General features: G+C 39.0%; 1 protein-coding gene across 3 annotated transcripts in view; it reads right to left on the minus strand.

Annotated features, from left to right (window-relative positions):
- The window catches only part of CCDC171 (coiled-coil domain containing 171), a 217,845-nt gene that overhangs the window by 51,679 nt on the left and 142,337 nt on the right, over positions 1 to 23,829 (minus strand). For all 3 annotated transcript variants that reach the window (XM_067464374.1, XM_060762416.2, XM_060762417.2), the window contains one exon: positions 11,813 to 11,944. In XM_067464374.1, coding sequence (XP_067320475.1) covers positions 11,813 to 11,944 — 132 coding nt within the window. The remainder of the gene's footprint in view (positions 1 to 11,812; positions 11,945 to 23,829) is intronic.

The following is a 23,829-nucleotide window of genomic DNA, read 5'->3' on the forward strand; positions in this document are numbered from 1 at the left end:
CTAGGTAACATGGAGCAAAGCCACCTTAACGCAGCACTAACTCGTGTTAACCACAGCAAGAGAATACTCTGAATTTTGCCCCAGAATTCAGTGTATCCCCCTACTGTGGGATCCAACTGAATAGTTGGGTTGCAAATGTTCTCACCATCATCTGTGTTTCCCAGGATTGGGTGCCCAGGGACATGAGATGGCACTTACTGTCCCCTCCTGTCCTCCGTGCTGTATCAGTTAGCATGGTTCCAACTGGTTAACCTTTGCCTGATGTTGGCTGGTGAAATGGGGCAATTGGAGAAGAGGGGGATGTGATTTCTCCTTCCCCTCTTCATCGCACTGCAGGTGACAGTGGACAGGTGCAACGTATGTCACAGCTGTTAGACTCTCATGACATGGAGAACTGGAGAGGATGGCAAGGCTAGGTGCGTTCAGCACTGCTGACTCAGGACTCCCTCTCACTGCTGCAGTGGCCAGGAGAGTGCCTGTCTGATCCATAGCAGGGCCGATTCAGATTATCTCCAGTATAGTGGGTCAATGTAAATCCACTCGAAAACCTTTTACCACACCTTTCTTCTGTCCATTTGATGGACAATCCCAATTAATCCTCTGTCATCCTAGTTTGTTAGATGCTTTTAAACTATTCTAATTTCTTTCTCCCACTTTCCTTCATTACTTATTTAATTATTTGGCTTCAACTTATTTCAATAACTGCACACAGAGTTCTAAGTATAAAAAATAGTTTACTCTCAATAATTGAGGGTGGGAAAGAGAGGAGGGTCTTGTGCCTCCCTGTTGACTCAACCAAAAGCCTCTACTGTGTTCTTCCTCCTTAATAACATTCGCCATCTTGACCACACCTGATGTTGCTTGGCCATGCACGTCCCAGTTTTCATTTGTGAAATGTTGGAGGGCATGTTCCACAGCAAAACACCAACAGATATTATTTTAATTTCTTATTTTTAATTTAGCCTCTTTCATCACTGGAACTGGAAAACAACAAAATCCAAAGCAGTGACTTTCTTATTATATACTTCCAATGAACCCTTAACAAAAAGTATACAACCTGAAGACTGACGCTGCAGCCTACTAAGAAATAGTGCTGGGACTTCAATCTTCGATCTCATTAGCAGTTTATTTCCATTAGCCTAGCAATCCGTTCCACACACCAGAAACAACACAGGCCACACACTTATGCGCTATGATAGCATGAAAGGAAACTGAAATCTCCAAGGACCTCTTAGATTTGAAATTCACATACTTCCAAAATCTACACTCTCAAACAGGGTAAACATTTAGCAGAAGTCAGGAATATAGGTTAGTTTTTAATTCCCTCTAAACTTTTTTCCCTTTGAATTTTTATTTAGTGCATCACTTGGGACACAACAATGCCCTATTTCCACAGTATAGAAGAACTGTGGAATTGGCAGACTAGCCTCTTTCATATGCGTGGCTTTATATTCTGAAGCGTTTACACTGCATTTTCCTTAATACTACAGTTGCATATTCATTGCTATATTTTCCTTTAACCGCTGTCACTTAAATTGTCATGCTGAACAGGGCAAATCAGGGTCAGTTTATGTAAGCGGTATCACTCTGAAGAACTTCATCAGTCTTTATTTCAATGCATTATGCAAAAAACCTGACATTAAGAGAGCCTTAACTGACAGCAAATGAAATCAATCAGCAAATCACTAAGCCATAATAAACTCACTCAAGTTGTAGATAACCCTTCCTTCTCCAGGCCTTCACCTAAGCACCCCATCAAATGATATTCTTTTCCAAAAAAAAGCTGACACTTACATTACAAAATCCAGTATTAATATGGTGTAATATTTCACATGGCCTTTTGACTTCCAAAACTATTTGCAAGGATATGAAAAGAAAACCACTATTAAGGCAGATTGCTGAAATAATACGGGGGGTTTCATAGCAAAGGTAAAGATGTAAGTTATAACTATCTTAAAAATTGTTACTACAGTCATTGGCGAGATTGAGGCACTTCAATTCTCAATCCTTGTTGGCCTGCACAGGGCTCTAGAGAACAAAAGCTTGGACATAAGATACCTTGAGGATTACATTTCTGTAGTTGAGGGTCTCAAATTTATTATTAAGGTGGTTTAAGCGTGTGTCTCTACCAAGCCTACCACAAACAAAAGGCTGCGTGAATTTGAGCCCCCTCCCCATTTGGCCAAAGAAAACACTCCAGAATGAAATTTGGCAACTGTTTTCTACAAGGGATTATTTTACCTAACACGTGTAACAATTCCCATGTGACGCTGCAATGATAAAATCACCACATATGAACTCTACCACTCAAAACTACTCATTTAAACAATAGTGCGGTATTATCCCTACAAGTTTATTCAATGCTTAGACCATAGGTCTTTCACATATAAAGCAAATAGATAAATACATGAAAACCAGATTATTAAATACAATATAAAATACACAATTAAAATCCTATAAATCATTAAAATGCTAAATATATCGATGGCAAGATGCACCCTTAAAATACTACATAAAGTATGGACTCGCACCTGCATAATTAAAAACCACATAAAACCAAATAGAGACAGCATTATTAAAACAGCCACTATTAGTTAAAAGCATCCCCAGCACTGTTGACTGCAATATCAGAGATTAGTCTCGCCCAGATTTTCTGTGCTGCCGGGGCAAAAAGAGACACCTTGTGAGTAACCACAGGATTAGTGTCAGCCAAGAGATAGAAAATTATCCCTATAAATCAATTTGGCATTTCTCCTTGTTAAGCATTAAGAGTAACATACAATATATTTAAAGATCCTAACTTGAACAAACTTTTCACTTTTTTCACAATTGCAGCTAGAATTGTTTTTGCTAAATTTTGGAACCTTGAATTAATTCCTTCAAAGATACAATGGATTGATAAAATAATGGAAATAAAGGATATGGACAAATTAACTTTTTTGTTAATGTAGAACAATTGAAAAGGTGTAAAAAAGACGGACTGGACAATTTTTGAGGACTATTTAAACAAAGAAGAATGAGGTGTAATGGAAGTCAATATCGAGGGAAAACTTCTCTTCTAACTTAGATTTGAAATACAATGGACTAAGGGGTAAAAGATGGAAAAACATAAGTCTAATAACATGTGTGTGTATGTATGTGTGTGTGTATGTGTGTGTGTGTGTGTGTGTATTCTATTTTTTATTTTTTATTTTTACTTTTTATTTTTGTTGTTGTTGCTTCTTGTGGCTCTCTTCCTATACCTTTCCTGCTTTTCTTTAATGTTTTTGTTCTCCCACTTTACATGTAAAACAGTTTATCTCTTTATTTTAATTGAATAAAATCATTATTAAAAAAGAGTAACACACAATATATGTACACATGAATACTTCATCTTCAACAACATTTATAGGAGAGACAGCATATTTATCCACATGTTTTGCTGTCCACACAAAATGCCAATGCTAGGATCCACTGGCTTTGAGTCTTTGAACTGATGTACAACTGCAATGGCATGAGACTGCGGAGGGAGCAATTAAAACCACCTCAAAAAATATAGCCCTTTAGATCTGAAGGAAGGCAGGCAACTCTTTCCCAAGTTTTATGTAGGTATTGCACAGATATAAACCTAGACATAAAGACACAAATGTGGACATCTTTTGGAGGAAAAGATTTCTCAGTGTGAATGAAAAATAACGCAGAAAACTATGCCTTCAAATTCCCAAAGGACATTGGTCCTATGATCCCCCTTTCACTTTAAGATCATCTCTGTTCCATAGTATTTTTCCATAAAGAAGCATATGTTCTGGCCGGCAGAAAGCTGAAGATTATGAAGAAAAACCAAGATTTCCCTTCAGTTACAACCAAGGAATCAAACTGAATCAAGTAAAGCTGACTGGTGAGGAAAAAGAAAAAGAGGATCACGGGAGAATGCGGAGAGAGAGTTAACGGAGAAAGGCAGATAATGAGAAGCAGTTTAGATGGAAGACGCGAATAGAATTTTGTTGCAAAGAGGGATGTTTTGCAAGAAAGAAAGGGAAACATTGAAGGGCAAGGAACATCGCCAACACACAATCAGAGGAGCTTTGTTTGGGCTTCCTCCTTTTCCAGAATCTGAATCTTCATGGATAGGAATGCTCTCCCCTACAGAAAAACCACACTCAACGTAGAGAAGGAGAGGAATAATTGTGGGAGAAGTGGAGCTAGTCCACTTCTCCAGTCCTTTTGCTATATGTAGAGTTTCACCTCAAGGAGAACACATTCATAGGGTTTCCCTTGTCACATGTATTCCTTTTCACACTATATAGGTATTACATTACAGTTCCATTTTTATGACCGTGGCTACATCCTATGGAATCTTGTGGTTTGTTCACTGATGGTTTTATAGTTCTCTCAACAACTGCCCTTGAAAAAATATACGGTATACTAAGAATGTAGACCAAACTTAACCCACACTGGAGTAGCATGCTCTCCCTGCTTTTTTTTTCATGTCAGGAGCAACATTTGTTTTAAAAAGTCAACTGTAATAAATAGTATGATTGTAGGAAAAATCTGAGGACACCTCCAATTTTGAAACCCACACCAAGAAATCATAATCCATGCTTTGTAGCATGCTGGCTACAACGAGATTTAGCACAGCTGTGAAATCACCAGAAATTATAAGATTTATCAACCCAAAGGTTGCAAGTTCGAAGCCCCGGGTCAGCGTGAGCTGCTGACTGTCAGCCTAGCTCACTGTTTACCTAAGCAATACGAAAACAGCTTTAGCTGTAATTAGAGAAATTAGGTACTGCTAAAAGTGGGGGAGGTGTTTTACGAAGCCATAAAGAAGATCAGAAAATGCTGAGTGACCAAAAGGAAGGAGAAAGTCCTGGCAGCTCTTCATCATAGAGGATAGAGCAACAGCACCCTCTGCACTGGACTTGAGCCCAACTTTCCATTGCACCAAAAACAGCTAGACACTGCGTTGAAACAAAGCACCTCCTTCTGTTCTGTCTGTCTTTGTATTGTCTATACAAAGCGGCATTGAATGTTTGCCGTGTATGTGTACTATGAGCCGCCCTGAGTCCCCTTCAGGGTGAGAAGGGCGGAATATAAATATATTATTATTATTATTATTATTATTATTATTATTATTATTATTATTCTTTGAAACACAACAAGATGAGTCCACAGCAGACACTCTGCTGGCTGTTGTATTAGATCACACGTCGGACACTTCCCAAGTGTCTAGGACTGTGTGATGTATCGGCGAATAATGTGTGCAGATCCCAGTAAGGTGGTCTTCTGCAGCTAGCAGATGGTAATCTTGTCAGCGTCAATTGTGTTTAAGTGCAGGCCAAGGTCTTTAGGCACTATACCCAGTATGCCGATCACCACTGGGACTACCTTTACTGGTTTGTGCCAGAGTCTTTACAGTTCGATCTTTAAATCCTCGTATCGTGTCAGCTTTTCCATTTGTTTCTCTACAATCCTGCTATCACCTGGGATCGCAACACCGACAATCCATACTTTGTTTTTTAACACGATTGTGAGGTCAGGAGTATTGTGCTACAAAACTCTGTCTGAATCCGGAAGTCCCAGAGTAGCTTGACGTGTACATTCTCTGTAACTTTTTCGGGCTTGTGATCCCACCAGTTCTTTGTCGCAGGCAAATGGTATTTGTGGCAAAGTTCCAATGAATCATCTGAGCAACGGTGTTATGCCTCTGCTTGTAGTCTGTAAGTTGCTTTTGCAGGTAGGACTGAAGACTGATAGGTCGTAGGTTGGAATCTGGGGAGAACGTGGATAAGCTCCCTCTTTCAGCTCTCTCTACTAAGTCCCAGTTAACAACCTGGCTGCTACAGTCTGAACCAACTATAGTTTAGTTGACAACACACCAGAGGTAGATAAAAATCATTAAATATTCTGATGTCTAAGACTACCATATTCATACCTTCAGTAAAACAAAATAATATAACAAAGATTTAAAGGGAACAAGCTAACTGTGCTACGGAATGGCTTCAAACTGTTGACCATGAATATCTGTGTGTTTTTACATGGCTGTGCAGAATCACAGTTTGAATGGAAAATAATGAGGAGTGCTACCACCTGGAAAAAGCACTTATCTTTGCCTTCAGAAGTATTCTACGGTACATTTTCTAAGACGCAATATTTGCCACAATGTTCAGAACAGACAAGAAACAACATAATTATCTTAGTATTTGTAGATAGATATTTCCCCTTGGGCCTTGAATGCTTATTTTCACAGTACTACCAGTGCTATTGAAAGAAGCGGAAAAATGTACTGGGAACCTAACATTAAAACTTACATTTATCTTTGCCCAATTGATTAGAAGAGCAGGCTTTTGCTTCTGTGTACAATACGATATGATAAGCCATGACTACATCATACATGGATGCATAATTTACATAAAATAAATGGAGGACATAAGCCCTTTATAAATTTATAATGATTATACTCTATCACTCAGAAGCGATGTCAACACTCTAGTCTGCTACTATAAAACTAATAACGCCCCTCTTACATTTGTATAGCAGTTTTTAAACAAAAGAATGGCAGAGTGGCTCAACAATTGCAAATTGTAGACAGTTTGCATGTAACCTGTCTATACGTGCAGGCATCTAACAACAGTTTCCAATGTAAGAAAAATAAATGGTATGAATTCAAATTTAGCTAACTTCCTTTGGAAGAAATCTGTTTGTACATCCATTCTGTTCTCTGTTCATTCTGTTTTCCTTTACTCATACAAACCATAAAAACCCATTCACAAAATAGAGGACCACTATTTTTCATTTTCCCCCATGCTGGAGACACACAAAACCAACAGAACAAAATCCCACTCAACATGGGAATGGCAGGTTCACACAATTAGTTATATTTCAGGCAGTCACCTTATGGGGTGGGATCTGTCAAATTTGCCCATATTGAATCGCTACAGTGACATGGAGTAATGGGTGTTTCTATGGGCGGTCTTCTGCCAAGCATTGACATTTCTCTCCCAAAGTCCTGCTTCATGAGCCTGGCATAGTAATTAAAAAAATAATTTAATGATGAGAAATACTGAAATTTCAAGATATCATCACTTTGTTATTCCGGTCATTTCTTCTTCATAGTAATCTTGGCTTTCGAAATGGCACTACTGCTGTTAGCTTTTTAAGTTTTGAGTTTCTCCAATTAGAGGAATGAGATTGGAAGGAAAAGAAAGGAGCCCAGAGAAAGAGGCTCTTACTTAAGAAGGGTGCCTCCTGTCTGCTCGAAAGTAGTGGGATTGGAGAGGAAAGTCAAGTATCCCAAAGGTTTTTTTTCAAGGTGTTTTTTTAATGGAGTGGGCGTGTGATAAATCTGAAAACTTATTTTTTTGTTGTTGTTGTTGTTGTGTCAGAAGCGACTTGAGAAACTGCAAGTCGCTTCTGGTGTGAGAGAATTGGCCATCTGCAAGGACGTTGCCCAGGGGACGCCCAGATGATTTGATGTTTTTATCATCCTTGTAGGAGGCTTCTCTCATGTCCCCGCATGAAGAGCTGGAGCTGATAGAGGGAGCTCATCCGCCTCTCCCTGGATTCGAACCTGCAACCTGTCTGTCTTCAGTCCTGCCGGCACAGGGGTTTAACCCACTGCGCCACCAGGGGCTCCTTATCTGAAAACTGATGATTTTGGGAGAAAAGGCAAGAAAGAACTATATGTGATGGGACCTGAGAAATGACACCATGTGATTTTAAACAAAATGGGACAAAACACCACAGGAAGATGATGCTTTCTCCCCCTCATGGGATAAGGTCTTTAATGAGAAGTGCATGCTCTCCAGCAACCTTAAAAACTGTGGAATAGATACCGAGAACTGGGAAGCTCTGGCCCTTGAGAGCTCTAACTGAAGGTCAGCTGTAACCAGCAGTGCTGCGGAATTCAAAGAGGCACAAACAGAGGGCAAAAGAGAGAAACATACCAAGAGGAAGGCGCATCAAGCCAACCCTGACTGGGACCGCCTTCCACCTGGAAACCGATGTCCTCACTGTGGGAGAAGATGCGGATGAAGAGTAGGGCTCCACAGATACCTACGGAACCACCGCCAAGGCACCACATCTGGAAGAAAATCTTCCTCAAGCTACAAGGGATTGCTTAAGCTCTCCAGCTATAAGTCTTCAAAAACTCTTGTAAAGTTCTGCTTTCATAGAACATGAGTATGAATAATGAATGTGTGTGTAGTTTAGGTCTTTAGTTATCTTGGGTCTGACTTACTGAAGTAAATAACCTGCAGAAATGTGAAACTCGTGTAAATCGTGGTGTAAGAGTGTATATTACAATCCAGAACAATTTTTCTTAGGGTGCAGCTACACCATAGAATTAATGCAATGGGAGTTGTGGCTTGATACCGAAGAGTGGTGGTGCCTCACCAAAACAATATATCCCAAGATTCCATAGCATTGAGTCATGGCCGTTAAAGTGGTGTCAAGCTGAATTCATTTTACTGTTTAGATGCATCCTTAGCCAAATAAAAATAACACTTAATATTTATGCTATTTAAAGCTGGGAATGCAGGGGGGTTTTAAAATTAAAAATGCAACCTAATTACAACCCCTTCACACGAAGGATCATATGACCTATAAAATAAATTAGAATGATTTGATCAATCATATAAACCAGTGGACTCCATTACATGCAGACTAAAAGCGCTCCCTATCTCTCTTGAATCCAGACTTCAAAAATGGATCTTATTCCCATCTATACATTGCTAATATGTTTGTTGCATAATTACACTAAAGTAAAGGAACGTGTGGCCCTTTAGGAGTTGTAGTATCACAATTTTCGCCATCCCTGATTTTAGCTACACTGGCATGGGCTGATGGGAATTGGACTCCCACCTGGTTTGGAGAACCAAAAGTTCTCCCACCTAGATGTTACAGTAAAATAAAACTATAGGAGAGTAGAAGAAAATGCCGGGGACAATATAAATTAATGCTGTGAAACTACAACAGCAATTAATTGTTTGGAGAACAATTGAGTTCTCCATGTGAGTTAGAGGGAGAAATAAGAGCCAAAAGGAAAATGAAAGAATTGTGACCTTTACCTGATTTTGAGAGTTGGGGCACTTCCAGAAAGGCCCTATCTCCCAGGTCCTTATCCCAGATTTTCTGTTTACACCAGATTATCTGGCAGTGCGGACTCATATAATCCAGTTTAAAGCCAAAAACCTGGGGTCAGATCCTGGGATATAGGACCTGTCTGGAAGGGCCCAGGGTGCCATAATGGCTTATGCATTTGACTGTGACTCTGGAAACCTGGGTTCAAATTCCTGCTTGTCCATGGAAACCCCCTGGGTGACTTTGAGCATGTCAAATTCTCACCACTTAAAAGGAGGGTAATAGCAAAACATTTCTGAACAAACCTTGCCCAGAAAACTGTGACAGGCCTACCTTAGAGTCACCATAAATCAGAAATGATTTAATACAACAACAACAAGAAGAAGAAGAACAACAACAACAGGATATACTGGAGCCAGCTTTAGCTCCAGTAATAAATGAAAAAACTATATATATATATATATATATATATATATGAATGAGTAGGGTGATTTGTTTTTGTGTGAATGAGCCATTTCTAAACATGAAAATAAAACCATGATAATACTAATTATTATTCCCTTTGTTTAATTCCCAAAAGGAGGTCAATACTTTCTACGCAATGAAATAGCTTTCTAACACAGAGAAGACAATACTTGCACAATATGTTGATTATAGGTTAACAAAATACATATGTACAGCATTTTAATGATCCCTCCCTCTGGTTGATACCATTTTGGTGTCAATCATATGCCCACTTGAGAATACAACCCAGGGAAATCAGTTCCACTTACTTTCAAATTGCTGTGCTTGGATTACTGGTTTCAGTTTTTAACACTCTAGGACACAGACATCTGGAAAATCCCAGAAGTGACAGGGACAAAATATTTTATGTCATCTCAAAAAGAAATCTGATACATCTCATGCAGCACGCAATATGGACATGCCATTCACCCCAGGGTTGTTATCTTTAGATCAGCTGCTGCAAATCAGAACAAATGGTAGAAATCCCATGCAGTCTATTACCAAAAAAGAACCTAAGTCTTTAGTAGCATGTACAAAAAATGGGAATCCTTCTCTAACAAAAAATAAGATAAGATGTTGAAGGATTTGTCATTCCAGAATTCTTTTAAAGAACGCTAAAAGCAGTTCAGGTTGCCTCACTACCTACATGTCCCAGGGTCCTATTCACAATTACGGCACTGTATTTCACTTTTGGTAGCATCCTACATAATCCTTGGATTGCCATTGGGAAGGGGAATTTTGAATTTGCAGTCCGATAACTCAGCCAGCTGTTACCATATGTGAGATTGAATTATTGATATGTTGATGTTACACAGGGCTTGGTTCCCAATCCACATTATAACTAGTTGTGCATTTTGATATCAAGTAAAAGTCCTCTAACACAAGGGACTCTTGAGGGCAATGTCCCAACTATGCTCATTATTCTTCCGGGATATATTTGCACCTTGTTTTTTTCCTACGGTGTAGAGCAGACATGGGCAAACTTCGGCTTTCCAGATGTTTTGGATTTCAACTCCCACAATTCCTAACTGCTGGTAGGCTATTAGGAATTGTGGAAGTTGGAAGTCCTAAACACCTGGAGGGTCAAGGTTTGTCCAGGCCCAGTGTAGAGTCTACAACAGGGTCCTCATACTAAGGCCCAGGGGCCAGATACGGCCCTCCAAGGTCATTTACCCAGCCCTCTCTCAGGGTCAATCTAAGTCTGAAATGACTTGAAAGCACGCAACAAGAACAACAACAACAATCCTATCTCATCTGCCAAAAGCAGTCCACACTTCCCATAGAAATACTAATAAGTTTATATTTGTTAAAATTGTTCTTCACTTTTATTATTGTATTGTTTTTAAGTATTTTTTGCACTACAAATAAGATATGTGCAGTGTGCATAGGACTTCATCCATGTGTTTTTCAAATTATAATCCGGCCCTCCAACAGTTTGAGGGACTATGACCTGGACCTCTAAAAAGTTTGAGGACCCCTGGTCTACAATAACCACATGATATACTTACGAGATGGCACTTATGCCAATGGTCAAAGGTTCAAGCATTAATATTGTTTTCATTTCTGTGTGCATGCAAGATCCTTTCACAAATCAATGGGGGAAAAACATTTGGCAGAAATAAAGTAACAGGAACAGGGACTTTCACTCAAAGATAGGAGCACAGTTTTCTGATTTAGATACCTTGACAACTATATTCATTGTCCATTTCGCTTGTCAGGGTACTTTCCATCATCGTCAGTGCCAGAAAGTGTCAGTCAGTAAGGACTAAAAAGATCAATAGCCCTAGAATCTTTTCCCAGCACACAAACAACTCCAGCTGGTGTGAAAACAAGTAACTCCGATGCTCTGCACTCTGAATCCTTTTCTCTTGTGTGACCCCAACATTGATGACATCCTTAAATATTGATCTAGGGACAGCTACTTCATTTTTCTTTCCTTTTTTATCCTCTTTGAAAACACTGCTGGAAGAAAAGCAATTCTAGGTTGATCTGGATTGCTTTTTAAAAAAAAGAAGTTTGCTGGTTCACATTGCTCTTCATACGTGCAATGCATAAACTTCTTTCCAAAGTAATCTTCCTGCTTCCTTAACATTCCATAGTTAGAACACTGTTGTGATTTTGTTCAAGCACCTTTTTTTAGAAATTGCTAACCACTCAGTTATGTACATGTTTTATTTTCAGCACTTTATGTCTGTGTATATGTCTTTAAACATTTTGGTTGTAAAGAAAGGGTATTTAAGCATCTAACCTGGAATGCTACAACCTCTGGACCGCCCTTCAGCCCTTCCATTGCAAAGGTCTCCAGGTGCAGCTTTGGTAGCTGCAGGGTGAAGTCATTCCTGGTTGCCGCAGTCCGTGACAGCGAGATCTGATCTCTGACCTAAAAGGGAAAAAACAGTATCAATGGTAATTCCCCTTCAGACACATTAACTGGGATGAAGTGGGTCCCCTTGAGTCCACTGAGTGGACTTGCATTGATCGCTGGACCTGAAATCCATGAATAAATTTAGGACTAATTGATTTTTCGTTGCAAATAAATCTCTAATTCAGAGTGCAGGGGGAGAATGTTAAGAAGAAAAAGCATCCTCCCCTCTGGACTGAAATGAGAAGGGAAGGAAAGTCACTAAAGGTATGTGCACTGAATGCCACAAACACACACATACTAAATAATTTAAAAATTGGAATTACCCCACACATCAAGCGCAATTTACATATAGCAATAATTTGACAAAAGAAAGATGTGTCACCTACACAGTGAGGAAGTAAACATATAACCCTCCCCCAACCCAAAAAAAGTTTACTTATACTAATTTTATCTGAAAGTCTTATTTAAAAGCTTGGTTTTGCTTGTTTTTGAAATAGTCAATTAGGATGCAAAACTATATTTGGCAATGGCAATATACTGAAAATGTAAATTGTCTGAGATTATCAGAGGTATTATAGGAGCCTAGAAGGCGGCTAGTTCCAAATGTCAAATAAATGAATAGTAGACCTCCTGAACAAATAAGCAGCGCTGAACGAAATCAGTATTATTTTCTAAAGCACAAGCATTTTGGATTTAAAGCCATCCAAAAAGCAGAGTTTTAAAAAAGAACAACAAAATGCTCAACACTCTAAATGAAAGATATCCATAGTTATGTAGAGAAATATAATCTTATGCAGTTGGTATTGTACTGCCACCTTCTGTTAAGGTGAGAAATACCTTCACTTTAGTCATGTCTTCAGTGAAGGTATGAAGTAGGTTGAGTATCCCTTATCTGAAATGTTTGGGACCAAAAGCATTTGGGATTCCTCCTCCCCCAAGATTTTAGAATCCCTGTATATTCATTCATTCACACACACACACACACACACAAATACAATGAGGTATCCTGGAGATGACACCCAAGTCTAAACACAAAATTCATTTAAGCATCAAGTACATCTTATAAAGATAGCTTGAAAGTTATTTTATACAGAGTATTTTAATAATTTTGCCCATGAAACAAAGTTTGTATACACCGAATTATCATAAAGCTAAGGCATCAGTATCTCAGCCATTTTTAGATTTTGGAATATTTTGGATTTTGGAATGGGATGCTGAAATCTATACAACTGCTTTGGCAGGTTTTTTTTTTAATCACCAGTTCCTGTGCCCATGTTAGAGTCACATTTTATTTATTTTGTGTCAAAAACATTGCATAAATAAGTATTAAAACTGATAAAGTAAAGGGATCATATGCTGCTAAATAATTTTTGACCAAAAACGGGCAACAGGGACTGCATTGTCTGTACCTTTAAACAATACATCCTCTGTGCACAAGGCTGGGCATTGTGCACAAGCATATGTGCGCGGAGTTGTTTGTTGTGCTCCACGGTCACACAAGATGGCGTCACAAGATAGCTTGTTTCAAAGTTAAAACTTAATTAGACTTTGTCCAGTATGAAAGAAATACCATGCTGGAATTAATCCTAGAGCCCCCGGTGGTGCAGTGGATTAAAGCGCTGAGCTGCTGAACTTGCTGACTGAAAGGTCACTGGTTCGAATCCAGGGAGCAGCATGAGTTCCTGCTGTTAGCCCCAGCGTCTGCCAACCTAGCAGTTTGAAAACATGCAAATGTGAGTAGATCAATAGGTAACGCTTCAGCAGGAAGGTAACAGCACTCCATGAAGTCATGCTGGCCACATGACCTTGGAGGTGTCTACAGACAACGCTGGCTCTTCGGCCTAGAAATGGAGATGAGCACCAACCCCCAGAGTCGGACATGACTAGACTTAATGTCAGGGAAAACCTTTACCTTTACCTGCAATCCTAGATGAAGTACAGTGTAAGTCCAATGAGATGCTATCAAACATCACAATAAACTGTAAGTTTAATACCACAGTAGTAAACCTAAACAAGTCTTGAACTCCTGGCATCTCTGCTTCTTCCACCAGCATGTCTATGGGAGAATGCATCCCTTTTTAATTAACAATAATTAACAATAATTACTTTTTGTAGACTCCCGTGTCCAGAATATTCTAGCTGAGTATTATAGTGGTTTAGATCAAAGTCTTTCACATTCACTATAGTTTATTGTAACACAATAGATCAATAACTCACAATCTGAAATTGGCTTGTTTCAAAGGTAAAACATAACTAGACTTTGTTCAGTATGAAAGAAATAGCATGCTGGAATTAATTTAAAATGTGAACTAATTTTTCCAAGATCCCCCAGGAAATGCCATAAGAAGGCGGGAAAAAGGGGAGCAAATGAGGGTCACCTATTCCTTTAATTGCAAGACATGGTTTGTCATGACATCTGAAAGCAGACAATGTAATTTATTTCCCTGCAAGCATACAGAGTCACACTGTATTTTCAGTCATCATAAGCAAAAAGTTATCACATACAGTACATTGTTTCTACTATGACTACTATTTATATCTATTCCTAAAATTCACCCTAGATGAGGTCAATTACAACACATTTTACGAATATTCTACTTTTTTATAGTGCAAGAAATAAAACTCCAGCAGTAAAACTAGACTGCATAACCTTTTGTCTCCAATATGTAATAACATTAATAAAGTATCTTTCAAATGAAAATAGTTGAGTTGTAGGACATTACTTTTTCCCTACTAAACATTTAACTTTCAAAGGAGAAAGCAGAAAAAAGGGGCAATGCCACATACAACACATCTCAATAGCTCTATGTATACATAGCCTAGTACTAATGAACTTAGGGCAATTTCCATAAAAAAATAATACCAGCATAAATCATATCCTGAAACCCAATTTAAGTGATATTTCTTTTCTCAGTCCCCAGATAACTATATTTTAGTCTAAGCCTTACATTTAGTGAATTACTCTTCTGAATATTTTACTCACAAACCCTGTAATATTTCAAAAGTTAATCATTCCACTAGCGGTTTCAATAGATATCCTCCACATCCAGTACTACAGATACACACTATGAAAATACACATATATGCATTCTGTACTGTGATGTGCAAGTGTTAAGTGAGTTTTTACAGGTTTATAGCACTGGGTGTAAACACACATTGTATATCACATAGTCTGTGTGGATAGGGAGCCTTGCATTTTCTTGGTTGACCTAAACAATTCCTGTCAATACCTGTGGCTGCCAAACGTATGCACTATAATGCAATTTTTATAACAGCACACGTCCTACACACGTTTCGACACACACTGTTCTGGGCTGAAGAGAGAGAAAGAGAGAGAGTCCAGTGGAACAAACGCAATCTCAAGGGTCTCCTGCCAGCATGTGTAATTCTGTTCAGATGTTAATCTTGCCTATCGTAATACAAACGTGCTATTTTTCACTATATCTACAATAATACATATTTCACTTGATTTGTTATAGTTTATATATGCTAACTTTTCCCGTCCTTCATTGTAGCCCATATGCACACAGATAAAAAGAAAAACATTAATGTGGATTAAGGTACTAAGAATTTTATCAACATCAAACCACTAGTGTTTTGCCTTCTACCCTTCTGAACCATAGTCAATAGATCTAAATATTTTACTGCACCCTGGCCAATTCATTGTTTGATGTTTAAAAACGCACCCAGAATCAAAGAAAATTTATTAAATTTGAGCCCCCAAATGAGATACTATTAGCTTTGAAAGTCAAGTTTAACTGCGATATTGATGATTCTCTTTTTTCTGTGACAAAATTCACCAGGGAAATCCCTGATGTCAAAGTACCAAAGCAGATTGCTAATACTGAGGAGGGAGGGGAGGGAGGGTGGGGGAGGCGAGAGGGAGAGAGAAAGCGGGAGGCAAACAATGTATACGCTATATGTAGGCATAACGTCGGCAGCAGCAGCAGGTCCTTTAACCCCATCTCAGTCTAGTGCTTTTTCCACCAGGGCAAAACACACACCGGACAATAAAGCAAGCAACATGTATATCTTTCAAAGGCAGTTAAGTGTAATAGCAGCTCATCATCAGAAAGGAATGCGATTGTTCCTTAGATATAAACCTCTGGACACCATAAGTCCCAAACACATGTTTTAGTGTTTTTAATTATGTTACATAGAAAGGGCTGGAGCGTTCCTCTCCTGCGTTCCCCCAATACACATGAATAATACCCGAAAAGAGCAGGGGTTTCCTTCTGATAATTGTCTATGGTATGCATTACATTCAAAGTGAAGGGAGAAAAATGCTCACAGATAATGCTGCTGTCCCTTGCCCCCAAAATGGTCTTGCCAACTTCACTTTCCCATTGCCCCTCCTAGAGTTTACAGATCTATGTCTGCTTTGTGAAACTTTAAGACAGGAGAGTGCGGAATCATAGGGATGAACACTTCTTGATCCAAAATAAACACTATAGCATGTTAAGCAGAAGAGTTATACCAGGCATGGGCAAACTAAAGCCCAGGAGCCAGATGGGGGCCCCTGGGTGCTTACCCCATTTTTCCTATCCTCTTAGCAGAAGGACATGGTGGCTTGCTGTGTCCTTATGCCAGAAAGATGGGGGAGGAAGGCAGATAGCAGCTGAGAGCCCTCTGAAGCACTCTCAGCCGTGTGTCTTGCCCTCCTCCTGGCATAAGGACAGTGCAACCCCAAAGTAGGCACACGGTGGGTGAAAGCCCACTAGAGCACTCTCAGTTGCTGGCTGTCTCACCCTCCTCCCAGCATAATTCCAAGAGGACAGCCCAAGGATTGGGAGAGGAGGATCAGAAGGGAAGATCATGGCAGTCACTGCATGTCCCGCCTTCCTCCTTGCATAAGGATGGGGCAAGCAGTCCCATCCTTATGCTGCGAGGACAACTTGAGGAAGGCCCGGGCCCTTCCCTGCCCCTTCCTAGACCCACTCTCTTCTGGGCCCTCCCCAAACAGTGTGTGTCCAGCCCCTGGCCCTCCTGGCTGGGCCTGCAATGTGGACCCAAGGCAAAAAAGTTTGCCCATGCCTATGTTAAACCATTATCTTCTCCCTAATATTGTAGGTTTTTGTGTGTGAAGAGATAGAGGAGTATAGAAGAGCATTCCCACCCTTTAACAGTATAGACCCTGGGAGCTTTTCAACATTGTACAAATAGCCCAGTAAACCATCTAGGGTGCATCTACACTGTAAAATCAATACAGCTTGTCACCATTTTAACTGCCATGCTCAATGATATGGAATCCTGGAAGCTGTAGTTTGGAGAGGCATCAGCACTCCTTGGTAGAGAAGGCTTAAAGACCTTTTGAGACCCTTTTCTACTTCAAAGAAATTTCAAGTGAAGACGGACTGTATGAGTTACTCATACTTCAAGCCCAACTTTTTGCTCAATAAAATCAAGATCTCACATCTTAATTTGATATTCAGTTTGACATCCCAAAGTTTTAGTGTTGATTCTTATTTAGTTTTAGTGATGATTCATTTAATTCATTTCTAACCAACAACTACATCCTCTAGTGCAAAGGTTTAACTTGCAACTAAAGGGCATCTTTCCTCTGTCAGATTTAACACTATGCCTGTAGTAGCGCTGCAGTTGGACTAAATCAATGTGTTACTTGCAACAAGTTACTTTGGAAATTAGTGACTCTTGGCAGCAACAAACTAGAAGAGCATTTTTGCCTATAATAAACAACAGTGTGATTCATAATATGGTTTCTCAATCGGTCTGACAAATAGGAAGAGAAGGAGAAAGGGTCACATAGGGAATTATGCAAGTAGCTTGTCTTTGTGAGGTGTTGTACAGTTAGTGGACACGGAATGGAGAGTGGAAAGGAAGGGGAAGATAATATTGTGCATAGTTAATTTATAATCTAACGCAGGAGATGCGATGTTAAACTGCCATGGGATTTAATGTTAGGATTCCAATATTCAAGGAGATAGGTATAAAAATCAAACTTTTACTGATGATAAATTAGCATTTGCAAGGCTTGCTAAACAGACTTTCCTTTTTATGTTCTGCAGAATCCACTGTAAATGCTGCATATTCTTTCTTAAACATTCATGTAAATGTCTTAAACAGTTTATTGTTGCCAAATTTTCGTGATCCCAACATTTAGTTAAGGGGAGTCACTGTTTAATAAGCAGTGCCTTAGGATTAGGTACTGGCTGAATCAGACAATAGCACACAGAGTTGCGGGTGATATCAGAACCACTCAGAGTTTACAAAATCAGCAGTTTGCAATTATTTCTATTTTTTCACTTTTTACTTCTTAGGAAGTTTTCAAAAGTTATTGACACCTGAAGAGAAAGGGGGGAAATGAAGAAACACCGGGTATTGTGATTGTACTTGGCTGAGAAAAACAGCATGTGGATCCAATCAGATGTGATATTTCAGGATGTGTGTTGGCTGCCATGAATAGGCAGAAACATTTCAAGAAATTAGCAGAAGTTTTGCCAATTTAAATCTAAACATTTAAAACTCGTATCAGAGGAATCAATGCCTGTGTACTTACAAATCTATACGCCTTGGGCTAGCTAAGCTCTTTCAACTAAACTAAAGGGATGCTGTGAACACAAAATGGGAGAAGGCAGGAAGAAACTCATGTACAATGCCTTGAGCTCTTGAAAGAAGAATGAGAGGAAAATGTAAACAATAAAAAAGTTGTTGCTTTCAAGATTCACACCACCTAGCAAATTCCACACTTCAAGACCTAAGGAAGACATGCTATGACTCCAAGTTTCCTTAATAAAATTGGAGACAAGGTCCATCTATTCACGTTTTTTTTTTTTTAAAAAAAAACTCATTAACTTGAATTTGGGATCTCTTGGAGGAAAATTAACACTTATATACAGTAAATATTTTTCACTTTGGCAAAAATAAAATACTTTTAACTACACATTAGAAAGAAGAAAACATAAGCTATCTTAAGGTGGGAAGGACTACTTCAGAGGGTAGTGAGTTGTCTTTCAGAAATCTCTGGGCCATATATTTCCTCCCTGGCAAGATGTTGGAACTAGATGACCATAGATGTACGAGGGTTATCAGGAAAGTAAGGTTAACAGATTTTTAAAAAAAATACAAATTTACATGGATTGTAGCATAGGTATTACATTATTTTTCCACATAATCACCATTCAGTTCAATATATTTTGTCATCCGTGGGATGAGTTTTTGATGCCTTTGTCATAGAAGTTTCCCTCTGCATTTTTCGGCCAGTTCGTCACTTCGATTTTCACCTCATTGTTGTCGAAAAATTGTTTTCCACCAAGGTGTTCCTTCAATTTAATGAACAGATGATAAACACTGGGTGTGAGATCGGGGCTGTGAGAGGGCTGGCTTAAAACATTCCAACCAAACGAAGTCAACAACTCTTGTGTTGCATGAGTAGTGTGCGGATGTGCATTGTCATGAAGGAGATAGCTTCCCGCTGTCAGCATCCCACGCCATTCGTTTTGGATGGCTCTGTGAAGTTTCTTCATGGTCTCACAATATATTCTGTGCCCATTTTGCCACATGCTGTCATGACATACGTCTTCTCCATAAACAGAAACGATTTCATGATTAATCACAGCGGCGTTCATGTCCTTAGCATTTAGGTAGCATATTACAGCGTAAACTTGGCACTTGGAGGGAAACGGAATGAGGATGCTCATCTCTAACCTTCACTACAATGCCAGTTGGTGAACTACTGACAACTGGCACTGCTCGCTTGCTTCCACTGGCTTCTTGATACACAGCAGTGATACCAACTTCCCCTGAAAAAATTCCCTGCGAGAGCTACGTGCCTTGTAATCTTACTTTCCAGATAACCCTCATACTTAATAACTCAACGATTCTATGCACTTTCAATCAGACACTGCATTGTCTGAAAATCTCTTTTCCAGACTGAACAAAATTCCAGAAACAAAATTTAAAATTAAGCTGGATATTTTATTATCTTCCCAGCATTGAACAAACTATGAGCATATTATGGCTAGAATGCCCTGAATCTTCCCCCTGCAGCTACACATTGCAGGGTGTGATTGGTAATAGCAGATATACTATCTTTCAGGAAGCTCATTTACAATTATTGAACTTCTAATTGAGGAACCCCTGATAAGCATCCCAGGAATCCTGGAGTTCCTAGGAATGCAATTATAAACCACTGCTTTAATAAGGGAGGGGAATATTGAGGCCTGGCCATTCTTTGTAAATCTTCTTGCTGAAACAAATCCTGAAGCACTGCATGAAGACTGCAGACAACCTAAGACAGAACAGCAACCTGATGCAATTTCATTTTTTAAATCACAGTATATTAAATCTTGCAAACACTATATATCTTATCATCGATATAAATAAAAATGTAATGTTAGTTCATGGGATTAACAAAACTTAAAAACCACTGGACAAATTGACACCAAATTTGGATGGAATACACCAATCAGGCCAATGAGTGACCATCACTCATAAAAACACTGAAAAACACAGCAGAAGAGACTTAAAAAGCAAAAAAAAACCCCAAAAATACATTACAACGCATGCGCAAAACCACACACACACAACACACACACACATATATATACATGCAAACTCACATGTGTACACATATACACAAATATATACACAGAAAACACATATACACAGACTGGGCCACAGCAATGCGTGGCAGAGGACAGATAGTTACAAATAAAATAATATACACAGCCTGTACCATTAAAATATACCTGAATGTTCAAAACTAAGACAACTTTGACAACTGTAGATTTTTCTTACACCTAGAAGGGTGTAAGAGTGATCAAGATGACAACCAAACTTTATGGTTGCCACACTATCAAAATGTCAATTATAGGATAAGATATTAGGCTGAATTTAATTTGTTTCACTCCTGTCTAGCCCTATATAATTCTGGGACTGTCATGGATAGCGTGGATGAAGGTTTGGCTGAGCTCAGTATGAAACAGCAACTCCCTCAGCCACAACCAGAGGTTGATACTACTCGGCCCACTGGCTTATCAGGAACAGGCTGAGAAAGAGTTAAGTGGGTTTTCATTTGTGGAACACAGAAGGAAAAAAGCTCAGCTGAGGCAATCGGCCAGAACTGTGGTGAAGAAGACGGACAAGAGGAATCAGATGTGAAAGCAGCATTTTGCAGTGGGTTGTCGAATTGCTGGTTACAACTTTAATAATGAAGCCTGGACCTTGTGCTTGTGGGATTCGTGGATGCTTTTGGAAATTTGGACTGCTCCATTACTTTGGCCTTGGATTCGTGGACACAGCTTCATCGTTTGGAACTTCGGTACTTGGATTGACCTAGGACTTTTATTTGGCGTCCCTCCTGCTTGGTTCCTTAAAGTCTGTCATTACCGTGAACTAACTGGCTTGACTCTGGACTGTATGACTACTATACTGCTGATTCCAGGGCAAGTTACTTGACAAGGACATTGATTAAAAAATACGAAGTGATTTGTTGAAACTAACCTATGGAGGCAATCCCTCAAAGTCTGGTAATACATAAAGCCCTCTAATATAGGGACGATAGCTATTCTTAATATTACTATGAAAATTTTCACCCCCAAAGCTTTAAACTGCTAATGAAACAAAGGTCTGAATGATATCAACACATTTATCTGGAATGGCTTAGGTTAAGAATTCATCACATACACACCATGATGATCATAGGGGCAATCCCCAGAAATGCACCTGCCTAACACATGTACCAAGAGTGCTTGAAGGTAGGAAGGGCTTTAAGTAGTAGTCATTTCCTGTTAGGGTTTAAGCTTGTGAAGGTCTTAACTCCTGTGGGAATGTACCCCAGTCATTTATGGAATCCACTGGATTCTAGAAGATCCATTAAAGGTTTTCATTAGTATGATGGCATTTCTTTTGATGAGCCGGTCAACTATTGTAATTTGGAGGTGACCAGGCAGGTGTTGCAATTTCTCCCAAGTATCCACTCTCACTGCACACAGCTATTGGTATATTGCAGAACTGAGAGCTATGAAGCAAATAGGGTACAGTTTTAATGTAAATGGATCTGGCTGAACAGATCCATTTGACAGCAAAGATGCAATTCTTCCTGGCCATCACTATATCTTTTCTTCAGTGTTATTCAACACAGCCTTTTTGAGTTTTCTGAGCTACCTTGCCATCAGAACCATCTGGGGGGCACAAATACAAGACATACTGCAATATACTTTTTGAAATACTTTGAGGCTAAAAGTGACTCACATCTATTATTATGACTGGAGGCACTGCTGGTCCTGTTCAGCCTATGGAGCTGTTCAGCCTGCTGTCCTGACGCAGAAAGAATTTAACCTGAAGAGATTTCTCAGACTATGGAGCCACCTACTTTGTAGCAGCTGCCTGGAAAGCCAACACTTATTTTCATGGATTTTAATGCTCTCTATTTTTATGTTATTTGGTGTGTTTTTTTCTATTCTGCCTTGTAATTTATAATTCTGCCTTGGAAATCTGTTGGTGACATATAAACAAATAAATGTAACTGCAACCTAAATACACCAGAATCAGCAGAATCAGAACCACAGGTGAGGAGAAATGGTTTATCTTATAGAGACTAATGGATCTAAATCAATACTTTTGAGGCCGACGAAAGGGGAGAGACAAATAGTTTGGAAAATTGTTTGGAAAATTGTCTGTGGGTCACATTTTACTGAACTCCAATTTAGATCAACTTTGCAGTAAGTCATAGGAACTCATATCTTTTTCTCTGTTGCAGAAACATACTGAGACATCCAAATGATCAGGATGAGGATAGATGATGGTGATTTAGAATATAAAAGATGTGCTTTGAGTTATGTGACATTTTTAAATCTTTGTACCCAAAGTGTGGTAAATTTGTAAGTTATTTTAAATGGGGTCCATAATCAGCTTGGTATATTGAGGTGGCTACCTTAAGAACAGAATGAACTGATCTTGATCTCTACATATGCTCTATACTCATATAACCACATTTAGAGTGCAAGTCTATGTATGTATCATCAGAAGGAACTCTCGTGGTTTTAAAAGGACTTAATTACTGTTAATTCGGTATAGTACTACAATCCTACTTTGTCATTATGTGCCTTACAGTTGACTCTGACTTATGGCAATCATTGCTTGGCAAGATTTAGTAAGAAGTTTGCCAATGGCATTCTCTGAGGCTGAGCAGAACACAACTTGCCCAAGATCACTCCAGTGAATATCCACGGCTCAGCAGGATTCAAACCCCAGGCTTACTAGTATTCTAGCCAAACCTCTACACCACTAGCTCTCTTGTAGACCTATAGAAATATCAATAACATATATTTGCAGTATTCAACTAAACAATGTGATCTTAAAATGAATAAAAAATAAGAGCAATGTAAAATTCCACCTACTGACTTGGATTTAGGACCCCTTGAATTCACATGAACTTATTTCATAAGTAGAATCCCTTTATGCACAGATTGGATGTTCACACTTTCATTTTGCCATGCTCCAAAATATATTTGTGTGCCTCTCTAGATCCTCCAATGCAATTTTATAATACACTTCTGGCCCAAGTATGGTTAAAATATAGGGTTCAGGTATCTACAGTGTGTTTTGGAACATATTTCCTGTGGATACAGGGGTCATACTATATATATACATATATAACCATAGGGAACGGATTGCCCTATAAAAGTTTCATTTGGAATGTCCTGGTATGTAACAGCAACAAGAAGTTCAGTATAGCACAATTTCTGAAAAATACCCAAGCATATTAAAACAAAAAACACTAAATCCAAACTCAGTTGGATGAAAGATTAATTTGATCCAGGCCTTTTAAGCAAACATGAAGCACAATGCCAAAGCTATTCTGTATTTGTGGGATGTGTGCAATAATATGTCCCTTATGAACAGATTGCAGTGACCTTGGGCTGGAAGTGAACCCATGT

This window comes from Anolis sagrei, chromosome 2, assembly GCF_037176765.1.
Source record: "Anolis sagrei isolate rAnoSag1 chromosome 2, rAnoSag1.mat, whole genome shotgun sequence".
NCBI lineage: Eukaryota > Metazoa > Chordata > Lepidosauria > Squamata > Dactyloidae > Anolis > Anolis sagrei.